Genomic DNA, 23,216 nt, shown 5'->3' on the forward strand with positions numbered 1-23,216 from the left:
GAAAAATGTCTTCTAACCACCCTATAATCAGTACATGCATTTTGGGATCTGGAACATTATGCATGCAAATGTGAATAACTTCATCTAGACTGTAATACATGAATAAACACCCTCAATTCTTGGGAAAAATGGGAAAAAAGAAGGAGGAAAGATGGAAAAGAAAGAAATGCTTTAAATCAAAACTGCACGTATTTGTAAATTTCCTTTTCAGAAAGACAGCATTAAAATTCACAGTACTGATTCTTTTACACACAGCGTTGAGCTGGAGCTCAGTGGAACTAATATTTTATACAGAAATATTCAACTGACAAATAGTCACTTTGTTTTCAGCAGGGGAGTCCTTCATTCAATGACGTACAGCTGGGATTTGTAAAAGAACTGGACATGGTAATTAGTTTGCTCCCAATGATGATATAGATTTGGAATAATAAGAATAATCATACTACCCAATTCATTAATATTCCAAGATAGACTGCAATATGGTAAACAAATGGATAGCATGTAATCATAAAACAAACAGCAATTTAAAAGGACAGTCACATATGTTTATAAATTTTATAGCCTGTACGGTGATGTTTGACCTCCCTATATCTCTTACAGTTGTTACCAGCAGCATCGGGCCCGTGTGTGGTCATGCAAGAGTCTGAAGTGAAGGGAGAATTATAGAAACAAATGTTTCTAAACCAAAATACATTTAAATTAGTGCCATTTTCTACATATCCAAGGTTAAAAAGAGTACAACAAAAAAATAAGCCATTCATATAACAGCTCCACCTTCATTGTCTAATATAACCACGGAAAAGAAGCAGAAATCAGATTTTCTCACCTCTACCAGATTTATAAGATGTAGAAAAAATTCCTGTGCGTCTTGTTGTCTATTAGAGGAAAATTCTGGATGGCCTTTACTTATAAAAGCCTTAAACATTTGGGGAGATATTCCACTGTGTTGAGGCTAAATAAAAGAAAGAGAAACCTTTTAAAGAAGGATTTTTATTCATTCCTGGACCAAGTATCCCAAAGTCACTCCACTAGATCTATCTATGGCCCATTTCTGCCACTGGAGAAAAGACAGTTTCAGTTTCATCTAATTTTCCATTTTAATAAAAATGGAAAGAGTCCTGAAACATTATTTAGGGGTTTTAGAATATCTTTTATGATATAGTCCCTACAGTGTTCACTCTATCTGACTTTTCTATGGCATTTGCAAGTTAAAAGAAATTACCGAAGGTTTGCTAAAGGTTAGTAGTTTTCAGAAAGGCTAAAAGCCTGCACTGTTTTCTAATATTTGACATTCCTTTCAGACCCCTGTTCCACCCAAAAGTATGTGGGCATTGAAGCACTTCGGTGTATCAATTAGCAGCTTTATTCAGGACAAAACCTTTCCAGAGATCTCTACAGAATCAAGTAGAAAACAAGAAATGTGTGCAGCACGCGTTCCCAGATGGGTTAAGAACAGACATGAATTTGCAATTTGCAGGTGTTGGTCATGTTGGAAGGACAGTAACATACTGCCTTTAGCCATTCAGTTACATCAGTAGGAAACTACCCCAAATCCGAAAATCCCTCTCTTCCAAGAGAGTTCTAGTTTTGACTTTCTCACCCTCTATACCATTTTAAGAAGCCTCCCCAACCAACCCAAGTTGCATCCTCAAGACAACGCTAGCTATCATCCCTTTTAAATAACGCTTTTAAAAGGGTCAGAATCTTTTACTCAGATTTGTTCTCACCCTCCAGTAGACCAAATAATTTTCAAGACAATTCAAGCAAAAGTGTAGCCTTTAGGATATGTCAGAGGCTGTTAAATACTCAGCCAATCTCATTCTTTACTACCATTGCGCTAACATACCAATATAAAAATAGCAAAAGCGGTATAAAACGAAAGGCACATAAAACGCACACTAAAAGAGCAAAATTTTATTCTTGGTTTCACCAAGGTAAGGTATTCATAGACCCATTGAAATCAGGAGCAGATGCTCAATTTTAATGCTTTTTCAATTTCTGGCAGTACACCAGCAACCACATTAGGCTAAGATGTTCTTTAAAGGCTCTCATAAAGAGAGAGAGTCTCAGTATTGCTTGAACAAAAGAGATGTTCTAGGGATTTCTGAATCTTAGGTTATATATCACTTCAGTGTCCTCAGCTGCCTTTCATCAAAGCTAGGACTGGGGAGAGAAACACATAAACCAGCTCAAATGACTATACACCAGGCTTCTTTGTGTCAGAAGCAAGAATACGTCAAGGTGGCACATTTGCCCTAATGTATAATGCAATGAGTTTGGAATTAAGCCTTGTTTCCATCTATACACTTTTTACTCAGCCATTTCAGCAGGGAGAAGAGAAACATGCCATGTGTGGCAGTCTATAGAAGAGGATCGGATCTTGCCCTCTAAACCCTTTCCATCTCAAGGACAAGAAAAATAAGAGAAGAAATAGCAAAGCTCTAAACAGAAAATCAAGCCCTAGCTGATGACCCTTTAGGCTTTCAGCCTGTTTTTAATGTTAAAATGAGTCCAAGAAAACTACTGCCATTTCCAGATTAAACTCCTGTGGTGAAAAATTTTAGGTCCCCAGTACCATGAATATTTATAGAATACCTAGCACACTTTCCCCATCAACAGTTGCAAAACAGTTTAGCTAAATATAGACTGTGCTGGACCACTGCAGATCTCATATGAATGCTTTTACAGGCAACAACTCCCCAAAACTTTGGATGAATTCCAAAGACCCAGAAAGCTAGAGAACCTATTTGCATGTAGGAGGTGGGGGGGTGGGGACAGGTAAAGGAATAAAAATAAAATTAATAATTGATTTTATAGACACAAAGCAGAAGCACTTGAAAATGATGTATTATAAATGTCAGTACAACTCTCTGGATGATAAAATACTATCTGTATGTATACCAGTATGATGTGGGGGGAAGACACCAAACAAAAAAAGCACCCCCAAACTGACAAAGCATAGATTTGTATGCTTAGAGCGAGGGAACAGAGAAAATATCTATACTTTTTTTCTTTTTCTAAATAAATCTTCAATACAACAAGGAACAAAAGCACTAAAAGCTGTTTCAAAGCCTTATACGTGCTATGAATTGCTTGATAAAGAACTCACCTAATACATGTAACTTCAACCTTATTAAACTGAACTTACGAATAACACAACTATTGTTAAATGCCAGTAGATGGCTACTACTGCCTGACAGAGTTTTATAGCATCTGTCATTAAAAAGCTCTCAATATCTCACTGCTAGTAGTGGCTGCCGGGCTAAACATGGAGGTATAGCTTTATTTGAAGGCTTCAAGTCCCTGAACTTCCAGCACATTATTCGTATTCTGTATGTGTCGAAGAAAGCAGGTCAGTCAGTATACAGAATTTAATGTGAGGAGTTTGTTGAAATCTATTCCACTATTCCTTAGTCACAGTGATGTGGTGTTAAGTTGTAAACTGTATTTAAAGGAAACAAGCAGGATTCATTTGTCGTTCCAAAACAATCAGTAGCTACTGTACAAAGCAATTACGCAGGAGACACAAGACTTTCAGATCATGCAAACTACTCCATACTGGCTGCTCTATCTTTGTCCAAAATCTCCTTGGCGTTCTGATTTCAGAAGGAGAAATTCCTATATCAATAGCTGATAGACAAAGGTAGAGGAAAATATCTGTTTCCATGGAAACTATCGCCATGCTTCTGTGACAACAGCATGCGTGACTTCTACTGTGTATAAAACTACAACTTAGTATCAGATTCTTTTTCCATAAAGACAGCTCTTTTCTACAGGTCGTATTTTCAGTACTCGTTACCAGTTGACCTTTCATTTCTAAATATCCCATCTATGGAGTCTGTGGTTTCACTCCCTGTGCTGCTTGGGGTCACATTAACAGAGGTTGGTGGGGACACAAATATATTCTAGGTCCAGTTTTCCTAGCATCACTCTATACAAGATGTTTTGAGGTAGACAGTTTGAATAGCAACCCAAATGTAAAATAACAGATTTCCTTGGGTAGGTAACATTGTCCCAATAACTAATATTTCGCTTAAGACAAAACATTCACTATGACAAATAAAATTCTGTATTACATAAACATGGGAAAAAAGGTTATCTCATCCCCCTCTCCATTGTGTCTAGCATGTTAGCTTATGGCACTTGCCCCTCAGAATACCTTTGTTCTGAAATTGCCTATTCTGAGAAAGCTGATTCCAAGGTTTTTTTCTATTGTGAATTATTACAAATCAGGATATACACACTGTTCTCCCCAGGTTGCCCAGCAATTGGAGTTTCAGTTTATATCCAAAACCTCACATACTACTGTGTTTCCAGGATAGATCCCACTGCCACAAAGCTGAGTGGTGCGGCGACACGCCTGAGGGACAGGATGCCATCCAGAAGGATCAGGACAGGCTCGAGAAGTGGGCCTACGTGAACCTCATGAGGTTCAACAAAGCCAAGTGCAGGGTCCTGTATCAATACAGGCTGGGGAATGAAAGGACTGAGAGCAGCCCTGCTGAGAAGGACTTGGGGGGTACCAGTGGATGAAAAGCTGGACATGAGCTGACAATGATTCTATGTGTGCTTGCAGCCCATAAAGCCAACTGCATCCTGGGCTGCATCAAAAGAAGCGTGGACAGCAGGACAGAGGAGGGGATTCTGCCCCTCTACTCCACTCTGGTGAGACTCCACCTGGAGCACTGCACCCAGCCCTCAACACAGGAAAGACATGGATGTGTTGGAGTAGGTCCAGAGAAGGCCACAAAGGTGCTCAGAGGGCTGGAGCACCTCTCCTATGAGGACAGACTGAGAGAGCTGGGGTTGTTCAGCCTGGAGAAGAGAAGGCTCTGGGAAGACCTTAGAGCCCCTTCCAATACCTAAAGGGTGACTACAGGAAAGATGGGGACAAGCTTTTTATCAGGCTCTGTTGCGATAGGACAAGGGGTAGTAGCTTTAAACTAAAAGAGGGAAGATTTAGACTAGATATAAGGAAGACATTTTTTACAATACGGGTGGTGAAACACCAGAACAGGTTGCCCAGAGAGGCAGTAGATGCCCCGTTCCTGGAAACATTCCAGGTCAGGTTGGACGGGGCTCTGAGCAACCTGGTCTAGTTGAAGATCTCCCTGCTTGTGGCAGGGAGGTTGGACTAGATGACCTTTAAAGGTCCCTTCCAACCCAAACTATTCTATGATTCTATGGCTCTGCATGGCCCCTCCTTCATCTACATGAAAGCCTCCAGCACCACTTAATCTTGTATTACCTAGACCTGATTTGTCCTGAATTTCTCCTGAAATCAGGTAGAATATCGTCAGACACTTTCTGGAAACAACTCTTTAGCTCTTTATACTTCTTTCTCAAATTTAAAGAAGGTTTAGAAGTTTGCTTCCAAATACTGAGGACTCTAATAGCTCTTTGGGTTTTTTTTGTTCCTCAAAGAGGATAAGTTGCAAATTCTATGAACTTTTGCACTCATCACTGGAGCAGCAGAAGACTTTATTAGCAGAACCAATGGTTGTTTTAATGCTTTGCACAAATAGCCCCTGACTAATATATTCCTGACTAGAATCCTGCACATTCCACCTTGCTAAGCATCCCATGCTGGATCCACACATGTTCTTCAATGCCCGGCACCTGTTCCCTTTTCTCAGGATATCACTTTTACCTAGTTACCAGGCTGCACAAACTCAGTCAAATACCTTGTGTTCTTCTTTCATCACCTGCTCAATAAGCTCAGATTTCATGGGTGGCTTAGAGTACTGGCCTGAAAGGAGGCCGTGTCCCAATTTAGCCCTGTAGGGAAGAAAGTGGCGGGGTGGAAACAAACATGTGAGAAAAACAGAAAAGAGGAGAAGATTTTTATTCCAAGCAAAAAAAGAAGTTTACTGTCTTTGACCCCCTGATGAAACAACATTACCTGCAATTAAGTAGGCAAATCTTACCATTCCACCTTGTGCCATATCTCACTTTCAAACCCATGCAGGGGTGTTCATTTGCCCTGCCATTAAATTATTTAGATTCTATTTAACTTGACCAAGTAAACCATTGAGAAGTGTCACTTACATCTGAGTGTTGAAATCTTGTGTTGGATCAAGAGGAGAGTAGTCAAATATTCGTGGAAGGTTTCCCACATACCTGGGCAACCAGAACAAAGCAGAAACATTCAAATATCACAGCTAGATTTACTCAAGAACATCCTAACAGATCCTCAGCCCTCAGCAGTGATACATCAGCAGGCTTCCTCTGGGCTAACAAGTCACATTTTGCATCATAGCAATGACTTAATCTATCTCTGGTGAGTGCTTCCATCATGGAAAAATAATAGTAAAGAAATGAGGAAATGACATTTAAGTTTTGCTTAGAAGCTTCTAGCTATAAAGGATATGGTGGTGTTGTTCACCCAGAACTTAAATTCTGTTTCTTGATCTTGAAATAGCTGCAGGACGGTGCTGCTCAAAACCATAGGGCTGGGCTGAGAACCAATGTACTTTCTACTCCTAGGCAGCGTCGCCAAATAAATTCCAAATTTGTATCAGGACCAAAGATAAGAGTGTAAAAAGGATGTTTCTACTGAGTTTCTTCAGAGAAACAAAGGCTAACTCCTGACAATAAACACTGAGGTATGCATTGTTCTAGCCAGTTTGTTGGAATGAGAAGTATTTAATAGCACTCTACCGGAGCATTGCTTCCTTTAACCACAAGAATAAAAACAGGCTAGGTAGGTACGGCCATGTTGAAAGAACACATCTAATTTCTGCCTGGTCCCTCTTTGATCAAAGATCTCCATTACTTTGTTGATACTAAGTGCTCTAGGTAACTCTAGGACCAGGCTGTGGAAAACAACCTCCCTTAGTAAAGTCCATTTTGATATTTTTCAAACATGGAGGTAGAAAAGCTGGCACCTAATGAATCTACAGGCTGCACTCCATATGGCTAACAGAGCAAACAAATACAAGTTTTCTCACTCTTCTTCTCCAGAAGGCAAGTGCTACATGAAAACCTGGGAGGCTTTCCAAAATCTAAAAGCCTTACTTCCAGCGCACACACTATTACTGCTGTGGAATAAAAGAGCACTCTGAATTTTACTGCAAACCATAGACTGTCCTTTATACAAAGGCTTCTCTCCTTGGAGTGATGTGTTCATTTTTGATCAGTCAGGAATATTTCATATTCTTCTGTTGCGCTTTTGTCCTTTTACTCTTTTAATTATTCAGTAGAAGAATATACTCACACTACCCTTTCTGTGAAATGAGATTTTTTTTTTTAATGAGACTTTTAATTCAAATAATGCCTCTGATAGTTTCCCCTCTTCTTAGCCAGACCTGCATGCAAAAGGTGCATTGCTTTTCACTACCACGGATCAATATTAACATGTTTGTGCCGGTACAGTTTTTTGCACAAATGACACTGGAGCAATAGAATGATTCCTGCAGCTGTATGAAGGCATGGGCCAGTACAAAAAACCCTAATGTGACACTGATGATACTGAGATAGAGATAGGTATGTATGTATAGAAAAAGCAGAGGCAGAACAATCAAGTTTGCAAGGTAGCATATGATTTCCCACCACTGAAATTAAGTAAGTTCTGATTTCAAAGGCAGGTTGGATTTTGCATTCCAACCTTTTCCAGAAGAGAACAATATAATCACTAGATCCTCTAAGCGGCCACTGAACTGACTGAAAGAGACTTGTTTAGGTGAGACAAAATACCATTGTGCTTAGAAAAACAAGAGATTGAGGAATGCAGCAGCTAGTGACAAGAACGAGTCTGAAGCTACTTACGCTCGCTGGAACTCTGGGATGCTGAAAATGGCTTGCATGACAGCATTGAGGTAGCAGCTATTTCCCAGGTTCTTCATGCCAGTGTATCCTGGGCCGTACATGGGCTTGAGTTTCACGCCAGCTTCTTGAATCACTTCCCATTCAGAGACTCTTGGTTTTATATCATTATCTCTTAGCCCATTCTCTGTCTGAAAGCAACAAGATCTTTTTAAATCTGTTTTAGTTCTACAACAATTATGCTTCCACTATCATCATCACCAACTTTGTGTTCTATACTCTAGAAAAGTCAAACCAATAGGCAAAAGGAGGTAAGCCCTGCACGTACAGGAGAAGATCAGGGTCAGACGGCTAGCAGCTTGTTCTTCCAATATACCTTTTAGCTCTTTACCACAGACCACAGGCTCTTTTGAGCGTTCCTAGTTGTGACCTCAGTCCCAGCTGGGAGCTTCACTTCTCTCAGGGCTGTGACCTCAAGCATCAGCATCTGCATTTTTTCAGGTTTCACATTCTATTTGTAATGGCCAGGAGTAGCTGCTGCTGTAGAAGCTGGCGCTAGCAAACAAACCAGATGAAAAGCTGCAGATCCAAGAACTCTTCCCTTCTTTCAAATGGGAAAAGCCAAAATGTGCAATGCTAAAGTTTCTCCCCTTTAGAGCTCAGCTTTCAGCTTTTGGATCCACAGCTCGTTCACAGTTTGTATGTGCAGGTCACTGCAGTGTCGTTTACCGCTAGCACTGCTTCACCACTTCACTAAGAATTTTTCAGACGGGTCTGAAAACTGGAGGCAAAACTTTGCAACAGCTGAGACTAAGTCTTCAAGGTTGCTGAGTAAAAGAGGTTTTCCAGAAAGATCGCTGGATAAAAGACACTTTTTATTCATTATATTGACAAGGAAATTAGCATACCAAAAATACTAGCACCATGAAGGCTTTTGAAACTGCAGTTTGACTCTTCTCTATCATTTTACAGTTATTATTAGTTTTCTCTCCCTTTGGGCAATTAAATACACTAAACCAGTACCACGTTTGTTCTTTTTTAACAGTTTTCATGTTCAGGTTCTCAGGTAGTGATACTAGGCTATGTGCTTCAGTGAAAAAATAAAAATAAAAACAAAGCCCCCTGCCTTTACAAACATAATCCATTCAGACTTCTTAGATGATTTAAACAGAACTGGAATCGGCACCCACTAAGATACAAATTATTAAAAGGAATTCTTTACTAACACAGACCAGCAACATGTTCAGGAACAGGACCCTTTTTGCCGCAGTCCCTTTCTAGCGTACCACACCACAGACCATGCTGTTTTCTAGACTTGAGACAAGGTATTTTTTCATTTTGTAATGTATTTACTAACAAGACCTAAACTGAAATTTATAACTTTCCATAAAGAACCTTTCAACCACTTTTTTACTTATCGATTGCTTAAGATCTTTTGCTTAAGATTTGTATCCGTTTACACATGCAATAGGCTTTCCTTCACACACAGATATTATTCTCTAACTGAATGAGGTTTTTCATCTTGAAGGAAAATGGTATACAACACATGAGAAGTGAAATGTGTAAGTTAAAGACTACAAAGGAACTCTTTTGGAAGGCGATTTTCGGATTTGAGAGTAATGATCTGCTCATCTCAGACCTCAGAAAATAAAACATGAACTGGCTGGCTGAACTTTACAAAACTAAATACTATCATAGCAGTCTGAAGGAATGACACAAATGTAAGCTACAAGTATCATTCTTCTCCTGTTTCTCTCCCATCCCCAACTAAACAACAAGTAAACAACAAACTAAATAAAAGATGGATTTCCTACCACTTGCATCTGCAGCATATCAATTCCAAAGTGTGCCAAATGTTTTGCTATATGAGGATCTAAAACCGGCTCCTCTTCATCAAAGGAATAGACATCTACAAAAGCAGAGAGAAACAGATGAGCTGTAGTATCAAATATTACCCCTTGTCTTTGTTTACCAACATTGCATTCTCAGTACATGACTGACTATGCAAGATGCCTTAATCACATTCTCTAAGTTTAGTTACGACCAGCAGAAAAATGCACATCCACAGACCTCAGTAAATATCATAAATGTTCTCAACACAATCACCTCAACTACTCTCCTCAAAAGAAGTTACATGTCCTCACAGTATTAAAACCTAAGAATATTATAGTGATCATAGTATTCCCCCCCTCCCAAATAAGAAATTTGTAGTGAAAACGAAGAGTGGGGTGGCAAAATTCTCAGATACGTGGCCAGTCCTCATTTTGAACACAGCAACAAAAGATTCTGAATTTTTGGGGAGCTACTAGATACAAGCAGACGCATTAAAACTGCGAGTATATGGGGCGAACTGACTACCACAAATGGTATTTTAATTTCTAGCACAGTTTAAGGAATCCACTTATGCCCTTTTCCCACAGAGATGGAGGGAGAACTGAGAAAAACTTTATTAGAAATGAAGACGTGTTTATTGCGTTGGACACCATTGGATTGGACTTCGAAGATTAATCTTGTGGTTATGGAGAATGGCTGATTTCATGACTGAGGTGTCTTGCTTTATTGCGTGGCAGATCTAGGTTTCAGTTCTAGCTCTATGATGGGTCCTTACGGCCTTAAGTAAAAGCCCACAAACGTTTAGGCAGAGCAAAGTTCAAACTGTGGAGGGAAGCAATATATCTAGTGATGATACTTTCATTATGAAACCAAGTTTAATAAATACAACAGAAGGACAAAATGGTTGAGAGAAAACAAAACATTTTTAGTGTTTACCACGCTGAGCCTAGAGCAGGTTTCACCTACTTGAACCAAGAAGAATAAAGCTGCAGGCATGATAAAAGGATATAAGTGATAAGACATGCACTAGTAAGACTTGAACAGGCCTTCCATCTTTTCTTTTCTCTGGCCTCTTCCTCTGTAGTGAATGACTACTCCCCTGCTTTGGTCTCTACTCATATCGAACCTCAGAATCCCTCTGCTACTCTGCCTGCACTTCCCTCAGCCAAGTTTCCTTCATGCCCAGCAGTTTCTCACAGTGACCTTGCCCCATATGACCAGATCTAGGCTGACAGAGAAAACTTAGCCAGGAGAAAGATGAAACAAACTCAGGAGAAGAGAGCAGGAACCCAGAGGAAGGATGTTCACAGCACAAATACCACTTCTGAAAGGTCCTGACTTTTCAACTACAGACCCTCGGTCTGATTTAGCCCATCCCCAACATGAGACTTTAACAAAAAGGCAGGCTACTTGAAGTCTGCTAGTACCAAACCCACACTGAAATGAGAGAATTGTACAATTGTGTAGGTTGCAAGGGACCATCAATAGGTTGAAGGTTAGCCAAGAACTCAAAGACTTAATGCAACTTCTAAAATTTACCAGCCCTATGAAAAACATTAACTGCCTCAAAACAGGGAATTGGGCTTTTGAGTCGTGCTGCCAGCTGCTGATTAGCCATCAGACCCTCTATTAACATTGGTCCCGATGACCCCTCTGGCATGTGTGTGACTGTAGCTGCCCATCTGCTGGAATTCCACTGTGTGGTAGCAAGCATGCCCAGATGACATGACTGTTCATCCACACACACGAGATCACAACATTCCCATAGTCTTCTGGTGAGGTCACAGCACAGCCAAAAGATCCTGTAAAGTTCAAACACCTAATGGAATGAGATTACACATCAACTAATCTTGGGTGACTACTTTCAATGTGGAAGCTTTGATTTTGTTTTTCTCAGCTCTGGCGAGTGAAGAGAGAGCAGTCACCAGGGACTACTGTCCCAGAGCAGCAGAAATGGAACGCAAGACACATTAATCTTTTGCTCAAGCCCAGTTCGTGTCACACATTTTAGTTCTTTCTGCTGTGTAGCAAACTTAATTTCATGGGAGAGACAGAATTCACTTACTTCGAAAAAATCAAAGAGCAGTAAATGAAAGAAAGAAGATGAGAGCCCCCAAACACAGGTCTGTAGTGCTGTCATATGGACTCCAGTAGATAAGAAATGTAGACAAGTCAGCAAAGGTGACACACAAAAGCTGGTATCATTAGAACGAGAAAGGGGAAAAAGGAAGGAATAAGGGGGAAAAAAACAAACAAACAAACAAAAAAACCCAAGAAAAATCTGAGACAGACAACACAATATTATTAAACAGAGATTCATCATTATTACTCATATTATGGTAAGAAAAGAAAGATGACAATGCTACCTGTAGTTCCTTTTCTTCCACAGCTCAAGATTTACACCTGTTCTGGCTGTGTAACATCACTCCTTCCTACTTAAAGCATAATAGGCAATGGCAACCCTGTCCCTGAAGAAACAAGTTGCTCGGCATCCCGCAAAGAAGTATCTTGCAATTGCTGAGACTGGCAGCCACAAAGCAACTCATTCAAGTACCTGTCAGACAGGGTTTCCCACTGCCAAACCCCCACTCCATTCCTCAAACCAGTTTCAAACACACAACCTCACAATAATTTGAAATCTAAAGGTATGGTCGAGAGAGGCAGCAGGCAGCGCAGTCTGCTGAGTAGCACTCAACCTATTGAAGCAAGCAACTTTTCTGACTCTCTTGTGCATCCTGTCCAAGAGTGCAAGACAGAAGATTTGTTCAATTTCTGCCCCGATCCCAGATCTGTTTGGTGACAGAATGCTACAAAATGGGGCTAATGCCCCAGAAATCTTTCATGATGTATTCAACACAGATTTCTCAAGAGAAGACAAGGAGATCTCCTCTGCTCCCTCTGTGTACATGTAGGGTAAGTATAAGTGGAATTCAGGCACCACCTCTTTCTCCTTCTTACTGATGTGAAAAAGGAATAAGTTATGTCAGCAGAGGGACTAATGCTTATTACTCCTCTACCATCACTTCTTCACCTCCAGCCCAGGGAAGCAGAAACCAGACAGACTGCGTCACAATCAGCCACAGACCCTCTTTCCTGAAGCTCATTTGTCATCCAGCCCTATCGAGAGGTTATGATTACCACTGCAATATAGATCAGAGAGAGAATAATTCCTGAAAAGGAAACAAGGAGGGTTGGGGGAGGGAAGTCTTTTCTATAGGGAAACCAGGAAAACGTCATCCAGAAGAACAAAGATCTGCAGGGAACAGCTGGTGCCCCTCATTCACAGGGAAGGACGACAGCCTGTCCTTTGTTATCCCAAAGGCCACCTAAGAGAGGAAGCAGCTGATCAGTGGAAGGCAGAAGGACAGCAGCCATAAGGAAACAAGCACTGCTGCTGAAGATGAGAACGAAAAGAAAAAAATATTGAAAAAAACACTAGAGAATATTCTGTTTATTTTTTAGATGCATTTGAAACTGGGCAAATCCTAAACAACTTCAATAACTGAGAAACTCGGATCGAAATCATTTGAGACCAGGCTCATGCAAGGAAACAATATTCCATCTGGGAAAGAACAGAATGAATTTTGCTCAGTGTTTCTGTGGCACAGCTGGTTGAATCTGACTACAGTCTCCTTTCCCTGACGCTGAATAGGACTTAAAGATAAAAAACTCTCAACTGATCTGTGTTAAAACAAGGGGCTGCTCTAAACAGCTATTTTTCATCCATGTGGTCATAAGCACTAAAACCAAAATATAATCATGCTATGTGTTCTTCCGTTTTTTATTTCTCTGTACAGCTGCAGCAAAAGCTTATGACTTTTTCAGCTTCTCATGTTTTTACTCCATCTAATTCTCTCACACCATAATCCTCTCCACAGCAACAATGCAGAACATCACACTCAGAGAATAGGCAAACAAGAATACATCTACAGCTTTTTTCCCCTCTTAAGATCAACAGGCGTTTTACAAATGAGCATCACAGCACCCATGAAGATGAGCATTCATTAGACTGAACAAAACGTTACCAAAACAATAAGGAAAAATAGTACAGTTTCCATTATGATGAAAAAGCATACATGCTGATAAGAACAGACTTTTCTGACTTCAAAAATCATTACCCTGTAATTGTTTCTATATTACATAAGACTGAACCACTTGCCCTAGCAAATGTAGCAGAACTGAAAAATACCACTTCTCCGGATTCTGCTGTTTCAAAATAATACCATTCTTCTATCATAAATCTACTATTATACAAACTCAAAAAACTATTTACACAAAGTATAAAACAGGAGAAAAAGAGCAGATAAAAAAGGTAAGGGGCTTCTCCAAATGGAGTGCGTGTCACTCTTCCCAGCCCCAATCAAGATTCGCAGACTCACAGGGTTTTCTTTCCTTTATCGGTTTCTCAAACATTTGTACTAGAAGCATAAACCCATTTGGTAATAAACAGTCTTATTAGACACCCTTAGTCTCATGCACAAAAGATACCCCATCTCAGAACCTGCCAGGTGGCTGACCTGCTCCATCAGGAGTGATAGTTCCCAACTTCACTGCCAGGGGATAACCCGTCTCCTTGTAGTGCTCCATTGCATGCCCATTGCCCCCACTGCCATCGAAGAACCACTTCCCACACAGCACTGAACCATCTGTCAGGTTTAGCCACAGATTCTCCCGCAGGTCACATTTTGAGCATTTCCAGCCGCTGTAAGAGAAAACAGGAAGGAAGGACAGAAATAAGTAAGGCAGGAACCGGTCCTTTATTTCCACTTATGGTAGGTCAAACCAAACATACACACCCAGCCTGGAGTCATGCAAGAGAATTGTCGTCTCAGTTGCTGGCTTTAGTTCTGTTACTCTGGACTGTATTAGAGAGCCTACAATGAACAAACCTTACTACCCTCACCTGGGGGGAATTCTAACACCATTGTCTAACTGTACAAGTGTTTTGGCATGTTTAGATGCCTGTAGCTCTTCTTCCCAGGAGTCAGGGTCCTGCTTCCTGTAGGGTGATTTTGCGCTGAGGAGTGCGTCACAAGCTATCGTCACCTGGAAGACAAATGAATGTCAATCAAAACCTAACAGGATTCAGTGACTGGACAGAACTTGGCATTCAGCCCATTGCTAACCACATACAGAACTGGATATCAGTAAAACTATTTATATACTTAAATATGCATGTAATCTTCTAGACTGCAGTTGTTATTATTTTAGCAGGGAAGTAAGCACGACATGTACTATGTGAGCTTCCCTGAGACAAGCTGGCATCATAATAAGAGAAGGAATACAGGAGGGAAAAGGAAATCCAAGAAACAAAGACAAAGCAGACTTTTAAAAATCACTGATGCTCTCTTCTATTATAGCTGGTTAAGAAAGTTCTTTATGTAAAAACAAGCACCACACATCAGAAAATAAAGCACCATCTTGATAAAAACTGAAGCAGGAGACAATTCCTTTCACCACTTGCACACACTCACTGACCAGTGCTGGTAACTCTTCTATATTGGGTAATGAGATTTCATAGTGATCAGGAAATATAACGAGTTTTGCTTCATCTTCATATTCAAAGTCATCACTGTTGAGATCACTGTTTGTTTCTAGATCTGAAAAACAAGATGGGGAATGTTAGGAGACTGTCCCGAGACCAAGGTTCCTAAATTGTGGCTGGGGTACCACTCTGAAGCATTGCTTGCCTGGCATCAGCCTGCAAGTTGACACTGTCAATAGTTTCTTCCAGCTAGAAATGTTTGTGAAATCCTAATCTAAACTGAAATCTGCAAGAGGATGTTTTGACGACCAGAATTTCCATCTTAATCTCAACCCCAGTCAGGAATTATTTATCCCCTCTCCAAGCAGCGCACTGTTGCAGACGTCACATTCTGGAAAGCAGCCAACAAAATTCTGCTCATTTTGGACAAAATCAGGATGTGATACTGCTGTGCCTTTTACCCAAGGTCTTGAAACGCTATAAAATATGGAGACCAGGTCACATTACCCATGCCCAAATTGCAGAGCAGGAATAACGCACCTCTGTTTCAGCCCCCCTTATTTTCCAGACCTGGCTGAAACATGCTATGGCTCCCATGCATCTTGAACCTGTGGCCTTTCCTCCCATGAAGACGTCCATGGCTTGTAGCATTCCTGCATCTCCTCCATAGTCTCAAATAGTCAGTACAGTTACACCAACACTATCCGTCTTGCAAACTCCACTCTGTAATCAGTGTAACTATCTATTTAAAACGCACTTATTAACTAAAAAAGCTTTCCTTTGAAGATCAAGCCTTCCATAGTGTTCACGTAAACTCTTATTCCAGTGTAAGGATGACTTTTTTGCTTAAATATGAGCCTTGATCAAGCAACATCAGCTAAAATGCTTGTCCAGAAATAAGTCGACCCAGGGAGAAGCCAGGCGGGCATACAAGTAACTAAACAGCTAGAGTTTTTATCTCTAGCTTCATCAAAAACATAATTATCCCATAGTGACAAGACTACATTAAAATCTTGCTCAGTGCTTTCCAGGACAACTGAGAAAGTTAAGACCAAACATGTGCCTGTTGTGTCAGACATTTCACAAGATTCAATTGCAAGAACAGCCTGGGCAAGGATGGGATTTTCTGGATCCTTCTCCCATCTGGAGATGCCAGATCTGCTGTATTCCGATGTACCAGTCAGTCACTGACATAATAACGTTCAACCAAGAAAGAAGATGCATTAGCAGTAGCTAAAACTGGCTTTTATTCACTCGAAGTAACTGCATATGCTTAATGAGTCGCTCAATACTAAACGAATATGGGCAGCAACCACTGCACTCTGGGAACGCCTGAAATCTCAAATGTATATTTGGGACAGAGGTGAGGATGACAGAGGCCAGACTCAGAAAACTAAGGTCTCTATTTACCCAGTGGGCAGTAACAGCCTCAACATCCTAAGTGATAAAACAAGTATCAAAAGGTATTTTAACTTGACCTGGAAAAACCACCTCTTGAGAGGAACATAATCCAGTTTCCATTCAATTCCTGCCTCACCTGCTGCACCAGCTAGTCCTGCGGGGTGACAACACCCACTGTCAGCGACTTCCAGCATCACCACCTCTTTCTCAGCAGCAACCAACAAAAGCCCCTTCTCGTTAGCTGCATATAGACACAAAAGCAAGAACTTTTTCTTATACTGAAAACATGACATTTATAAAGAAAATACTACTTCACTACTAATTCCCTGAATCACATTATTTTCGTAACAATCCCTTCCCTTTCTGCAGCATAATAGAGATAACCAGCGACCTCACTTTACTCTGGTCTTCTTTCCCAGCTTGTATTACAATCCTGTGTTTCAATAAAGTAGTGAATCTCAACAGATGCAGTCTGCAACAGTAAGCTCTTTTGCTCTACGAAGCAAAGAAACAGAGAATTTTCACGTAATGCCCAGAACTTCAATGGTGGCCAGCATAGCAAAACTAAAAGTACTGACCACCTCCTAAATATGACAATGATTCCTCAGAGAGGATAACAACTCAGTGGATGTAAACAGAGGTTTAAAGGCAGCAAACACCTCTTCCAGGGCCTGCAGTCACACACGTCGCTCAGCCACCAGAGGGAACCTGAGGACAGCTCACATCAGCTGCTGTTATCTGTAGATACGAGCAAGACCTGCTGGTATTTTCATTTCCTTACGATACTGACATTAAGTTTATAGTATTTTCAAGCCACTATACAGAAACAGCAATGATACAGCTGCCTGGGTTCAAAATTCAGACACACATTTCAGCTCATCTCACAAGTCAAACGACATCAGCCAGACAGTAGGGACTTTACTGCTACTGACCTGACCTGCATTTGAACTAGTGATCCTGGGATGAAAGACTGAGTATCCTATTAGCAATCATCTGCTGCCATCTAAGGACTTCACACACTTCGGAGCATCAGCCTTTTGTGTGCAATGGGTAGGGACGGAAAGTTCCTTTTTACCTTCTCACACTTCATAACGTTCACGTTACCAGAAAAGCAGAAAACAATGTCCTGTCAGCGTGGCATTCTGGATGTCTGACACACTGATACAGCAGCATCACACTTCTTATTTTAAAGAAAGATGCACACCGCTTCATAATTTCCAGGAAAAAAAAAAAAATGAGGATTTAACTGGCAATTCCACTTTTGAAGGTTACCAGGTAAAGCTAGTACACTTCCACTCCACACACGTACTCCCTCTAAATAGGAACTAAAAGGACCACCAGTGCTTTTTCGCAATTATCACTCAGTTTCTCAAGGTTCAGATCCAGTACGTAAGAGCGGAAAGGACTTCTAAGGTCACTGACTGAAATCCCTTGATACAGCAGATGACCATATAAACTAATCCCTTTTATTGACTGGCAGACAGGCCCCTTAATGGTGTTCAGTTGAAAACCCCCAAATCACTACTCATATTTTAAAATTTTGGCTTGTATGTGCTGAGAGCCAGAATTGCTAAGTTCAGTAAGAAGTTCGACCTGCATCATATTTTCTGTGCCTGTGCAAGGGCCAACATGGCTAAGAAAGCCATGAGCTTAGATATAATAAAAACAGACGACTATTACTTCAGAAGGCAATGGAGCCCACACTAAATGAGGGCAGAGGCTGACCCTGTAGCCACGGGGCATCATGTGCAGTCTGCGGGCAGTTTTCAAACTTGGATTTTATAAATTGTGTAGAATTTGAGAGAGGAAGAAGAGTAACTATAGGAAAGCAGAGCAGGGGGAAATCTACTTACAAATGGAGGATATTTGATTACACACTACACTTGATCTTAGCCAGAAGGCTGAGAAGCAATGGTGATGGTGTGTCATAATGATGGTTTTGTCAGTGTTTTATCCATGGCTGGACTTGATGATCTGAAAGGCTCCTTCCAACCTAGACAATTCTATGATCAAAAATTACTGTAACCCTAAAGGCACTGAAAAATATGAACTTTCAAGCGCTATACTTCATACAAAGCTGTTTCTTGGACAAGGATGTTCTTCCAAGATGCACTGTGAGTAGAAGAATCTCTGGGCAAAAAAGGGTTTACTCAGTTCTAAGACCGAGCCACAAGACAATGAACCAGTTTGTAATGTTTTTAAAGAGCTGACAGCTTGATGGTGAATGTCCACATGACATTGTTTCCCTTCTAGTGGACTAACAGCTTTACGGTGCCTCCTCAGAGCCCCAGTTAAACACTGTGGTCACTAAAACAAAGTGTCTGTAGGTCATAAGTGTTGTGCTGGGAGGCTAGGACGACAGGCAAAGCAAAATAGCACACATGTTAAAACAGAGGCTCGACTGACATCGTTATTTTGGGCAAGCGGTCAGTAGAGTAAATTTACTCCAGCTCACAGGCATCACATTAGCGACGGTGAGAAATGCATTGCTTCTGAACTAACTGAAAACAGCAGCTGGAAGTGGAAGACAGAGTACTGTAAACCAACCCACCAGAGGGGAAGAAAAGGAATGGACGTGCCCAGATCAGATTTAGACAAGTTACCAACAGACTGCACTAATAATAGTGGCAAAAGGAGACTCCAGGCAGGACCCCCAAACAGGATTTCCTGTGCCTATAGATGCGTCTGTCTGCGTATGAAAGGGAATACAAACGTGCAAATTGAATGAGGATGTTGACTAGTGAGCTTGCAACTAGTTTTGAAACCCTAGAAAGGCATCTTAGGAATCTGGGCTTGATCCGGCTCTCACTGAAGCAATGGGCAAATTTGTATTGACTTGGAAGTAGAAGACTGAGTCTTTAAATCAAATCATTTCCTCCTGAAGCCTCTAAATAATAGTGATCCACAGTAGCAGCCCTTTGCAAACTATAAGCTATTCAGTTCGGTTTTCAGGCACATCTAAAAGACTGACCTCATCAGATGAACTATAAAAAAAAAGAAATTAAAAATAATTTAGAAAGATTCACTTTAGAGTCATAACGTTCTCCTTTCTGGCAAAAGGAAAAGCAAAATTTTCTAGTAGGATCATTTGGATCATTCACTACTTGCCAAATAACATTCAAATTGCTTGCTACATCTCCAAAGCATTAGTACGCTGTTCTTATTGCTAGATATAGACCTCACCCCTTGGATTTCTGGCACAGTCATGGGTTAAACAAGCAAAGTTAAACAACACAAATTCAAATTCTTAACTATTTTACTAGCAGCATTAGCCTTTGTTAACCTAGCTTAATTTCTGCAGTTCTACCTAAACCAGCAAACTGTTAAGACTCTGTTAGTGTAAGGTATCTGCTCAACATTCCGTACTCAACTCAACTTTAGATGGCAAAACCAGAAAGCAACACCTTCAACTCATGGTATAATAGTTCCACTGCCACCGTTGGGGAGTATGCACAACTTTACTGGGCTAAAATTTAAAAATATTGTCAGGAAACGCTCAATTCCTTCTAAATCACAGCCTTCCATTCACAGATATATACTCTATATGCTTACTTACATAAATATAAACTTAAACCACTGTGGTAAAAGTCTTCTTCAGAAGCTTACCAAACAAAAACATCCTTACTGAAAACAGAGCTCTGCTACTGGCTGCTGTGAGATCTAGGAGAGTTAAGTGGAGCTGTGATCAAATCCAGTATGGCCACTTTTATGAATGGTCTTTACCTTTGGAAATGGTAGCCACAAGCGCATTCACAGCCCTAGGCAGGCAGGTGCCATGCAAGAAAAACTCAGCAAGTTTATATGTTCTCACAAACTTTCTAAGTGGATGCTTTCTCTTCCTTTCCGAGTCCTTCTCTGAGATCAACTGTGTGTCGTGGATACTGCTCCTCACTAAAACTCCCCACCAGCAATTACCATCCTCACAGATCTGCTGACAGAGCTGTTCATTTGAGTACTTCAAAGCACTTAATTGATGGGCTAAGTTAGCCCTGACTTTGCTCAAAACAGAGCTCAGACAACTGGCTGCACTGGCAGATACTGCTGTGGTAACTGATCTGGAAGAGGACATCTGTCTATGGACAAGTTTTATGACAGCCACTCTGCCAGCTCTGCTTAGCCAGGTCCAGGCTCTGGCATGGATCAACAGATGCCCAGGAAGAGGGTACCAAGACAAGGCAAAACTGCAGTGATTCCTCCCTCAGTGTATACCTCCCAGCTTCCAAATATCTATCGGGGTTTTTTTGTTTGCGGGGGGTGGGTGGTGTGTCTGTGTTTGATTGTCTGGTTGGTTTTGGAGAAAGAGGCACAGGGGGAGATACTACACACAGCTGTGGTTTCTTTCTTCAAAAGAGAGGTTCACTTCTTATTTATAAAGCAAAGTAATAAAGAACAAAACATAAAATGTTGCTCTACTGATGTTCCACTTGAGTCTTTCGCTGCTGCTAACAACTGAGCTGACATTTTCACCATTCACACCATCTCTCTCTCAGAAATACCTTTCTGAACAGTAATAGCTAATTTAAACCACAACACTGTGCACATACAGTTAAAGCACTTGTCGTCTTAGCATTTTTCAACATTTATTTCATCTATTGTTTAGTTACTCAGTAACACATTAAAAATCACTTTTAGATTTAATCTCTTAGATAATTTTAAATCACCCAGCAAACTCCATTTCCTCATTTTTCAGTCCCTCTCCAGACCATTTACTATCGCATTAATTCTTCATAATTAGAGCATTATGGAGGACACTGCTGATAACTCCTGGGAGTAACAGGTCAGGGGGGCTCTGCTTGTAACTCTACTGTAAGAACTGGGCCTCCAATCCCTTCAATACGAGGATCTTCCTTCTTATTCTACTACTCCTTTTGACCAGGATCTTGTAAGGAATATCATAGCACATTCTGTTAATCTAATTGCTCTTATTCACATAAGTCACTGAATACATAGGGGGACTGCAACACATAGTCCCAGAGCATTTTGGCAGACCCAGAACCATTACTTCACTTTGGAAAATCCACAAGGGTTCTTTTCTCTTCTGTCATCTTTATATGCCTTTCTATCAATTCTGATCCATTCTTTTTCTTACAGATGGGCTAATATGAAAATTAAATTTAGTGATGATACTTCTCCTGGTCCATCATGTCTTTTTTTTTTTTTCCCCCCCAAACTGGTATCACGTTTATCATATTGTGGCTGATTTAAACAGGAGGTTGCATACCAAAGACGACAGTGCAGCTGTTTCTTATCTGAAAGATCTGAGCCTTGTGAAGTCATGGGGACCTACCACCTTGCCCCATCAATGAATTTCTTTCCATTTTACAGACCAGATTTAAAACTTCTTTATGCGATAGCCACGCATATTGACAAGCACTAGGTACCTTCAAACTTGCCAGCCTAGATAATAATGCAGTGAGGATACTACTCTATGCATTGTGATGCAGCCAGTCTGCTTTAACTATCACCCCAAATCCCCTGAAAGCTTGCACAGCCTGAGCTGCAGTTATCATAACCACACTGCCTAGTAACACCTAAATAATCTAGATTAAAGGCAGTTCACACATTTCAATGGACAATATTATGCTTCCTGATTACATAGAACACTGACAGCCCTCCAGCCCTGTCCAAAAGAAATACAAAACAAGCCCAAAACCTAATGCCCATGCACACACTTTGCTATGGATCTTGTAATGTTTAGGGAAAGATAAAGCTTTCAATTGAGTGACCCAACCAGTCTGTGTTTCTGTTGCATTTGCTGGAGAGCAGCAGTGCTAGAAAGTAACCAGTGAGCATCCAAAAGATGTTTTCCTATTACTACACAGATTGAAAAGGGTTTAGTATCTTTAATAGCTTTACATCAAAGAGGATTATAAGAAGCAATGTAACAAATGCCCAAACTGGGTTGACTTTGTACACAACGCTTATATCTCTGGGCCTTCAGGGAATTATTCAAAGACACCTAGAAAGAGAGTGATGTTAGAGTCACCCATTGATCATTGCCTATGCTTGTCTGGCAGGGTAAGCCCTAAATGGCAGGATACACATACAGGCTAGTAACAGCCAGTTTGGTGCAGCCCTCTACTGTAGGTGCCCAAGGTCACAATGAGAAAGACAGAACTAAAACAACCTGTTAAGAAGTCCAGCAGCTCCAAACCAATGAGGAAGATGTTGGATTAAAAGGTAAAATGCCAGATTTTGCTAACCATCTCTGCTGCTCTCTCATGCAAAATTATCGAATCAGCTGACATCTCTGTGCTTTCCTTTCCTCAGCTATGAACAAGGACAGGAATAATTTGTTCTTTAAGCATGGACATAAAAAGAATAAAATTTGCTGAGCCAAAGAAGTGGATACAAAGCATTTGGATGCATGGAAGTACTATCTCAAGGATTAGAGCAGAGAGTTGATACCATTTTACTCCCAGCCAGCAGGGGCTGCAAAGAGGACTGCGGTAGAACAACAGACCAGATGAGATATATTTTCAAAAGTGCATTAGATTCCAGAAGTGCTGAATTAAATGGTGATAGTTCCACGTGCTAAATCCACCACAGTGAAACTGCACCACCTTCAGAAGTTCCCTGGGACCAGGACACTTGGAACTGCTGCACCAGATCTGCTCTGTGGGAACAAAATGCTTGTGTGCAAGGATGGAATTTGAGGACTCCAACACGGCACATGAGAGATACTGTGCAACGTACACTGTGTGCTGGCATACCACAATGACAGGAGCCTCAA

General features: G+C 40.8%; 1 protein-coding gene across 2 annotated transcripts in view; it reads right to left on the reverse strand.

Annotated features, from left to right (window-relative positions):
- USP13 (ubiquitin specific peptidase 13) overlaps positions 1-23,216 on the reverse strand; it is a 49,408-nt gene that overhangs the window by 10,271 nt on the left and 15,921 nt on the right. The window contains exons 1-9 of one of the 2 annotated variants that reach the window (XM_074590317.1): positions 16,620-16,719; positions 15,076-15,197; positions 14,501-14,643; positions 14,115-14,299; positions 9,579-9,673; positions 7,768-7,955; positions 6,049-6,120; positions 5,685-5,778; positions 827-952 (exon numbers count right to left, since the gene is read on the reverse strand). In XM_074590317.1, coding sequence (XP_074446418.1) covers positions 827-952; positions 5,685-5,778; positions 6,049-6,120; positions 7,768-7,955; positions 9,579-9,673; positions 14,115-14,299; positions 14,501-14,643; positions 15,076-15,197; positions 16,620-16,677 — 1,083 coding nt within the window. In that variant the 5' untranslated portion in view covers positions 16,678-16,719. Of the gene's footprint in view, positions 1-826; positions 953-5,684; positions 5,779-6,048; positions 6,121-7,767; positions 7,956-9,578; positions 9,674-14,114; positions 14,300-14,500; positions 14,644-15,075; positions 15,198-16,619; positions 16,720-23,216 lie in introns of those variants that run through there. The other variant, XM_074590316.1, reaches the window with a different exon arrangement.

The sequence above is a fragment of the Larus michahellis genome, chromosome 6, assembly GCF_964199755.1.
Source record: "Larus michahellis chromosome 6, bLarMic1.1, whole genome shotgun sequence".
Taxonomy (NCBI): Eukaryota; Metazoa; Chordata; class Aves; order Charadriiformes; family Laridae; genus Larus; species Larus michahellis.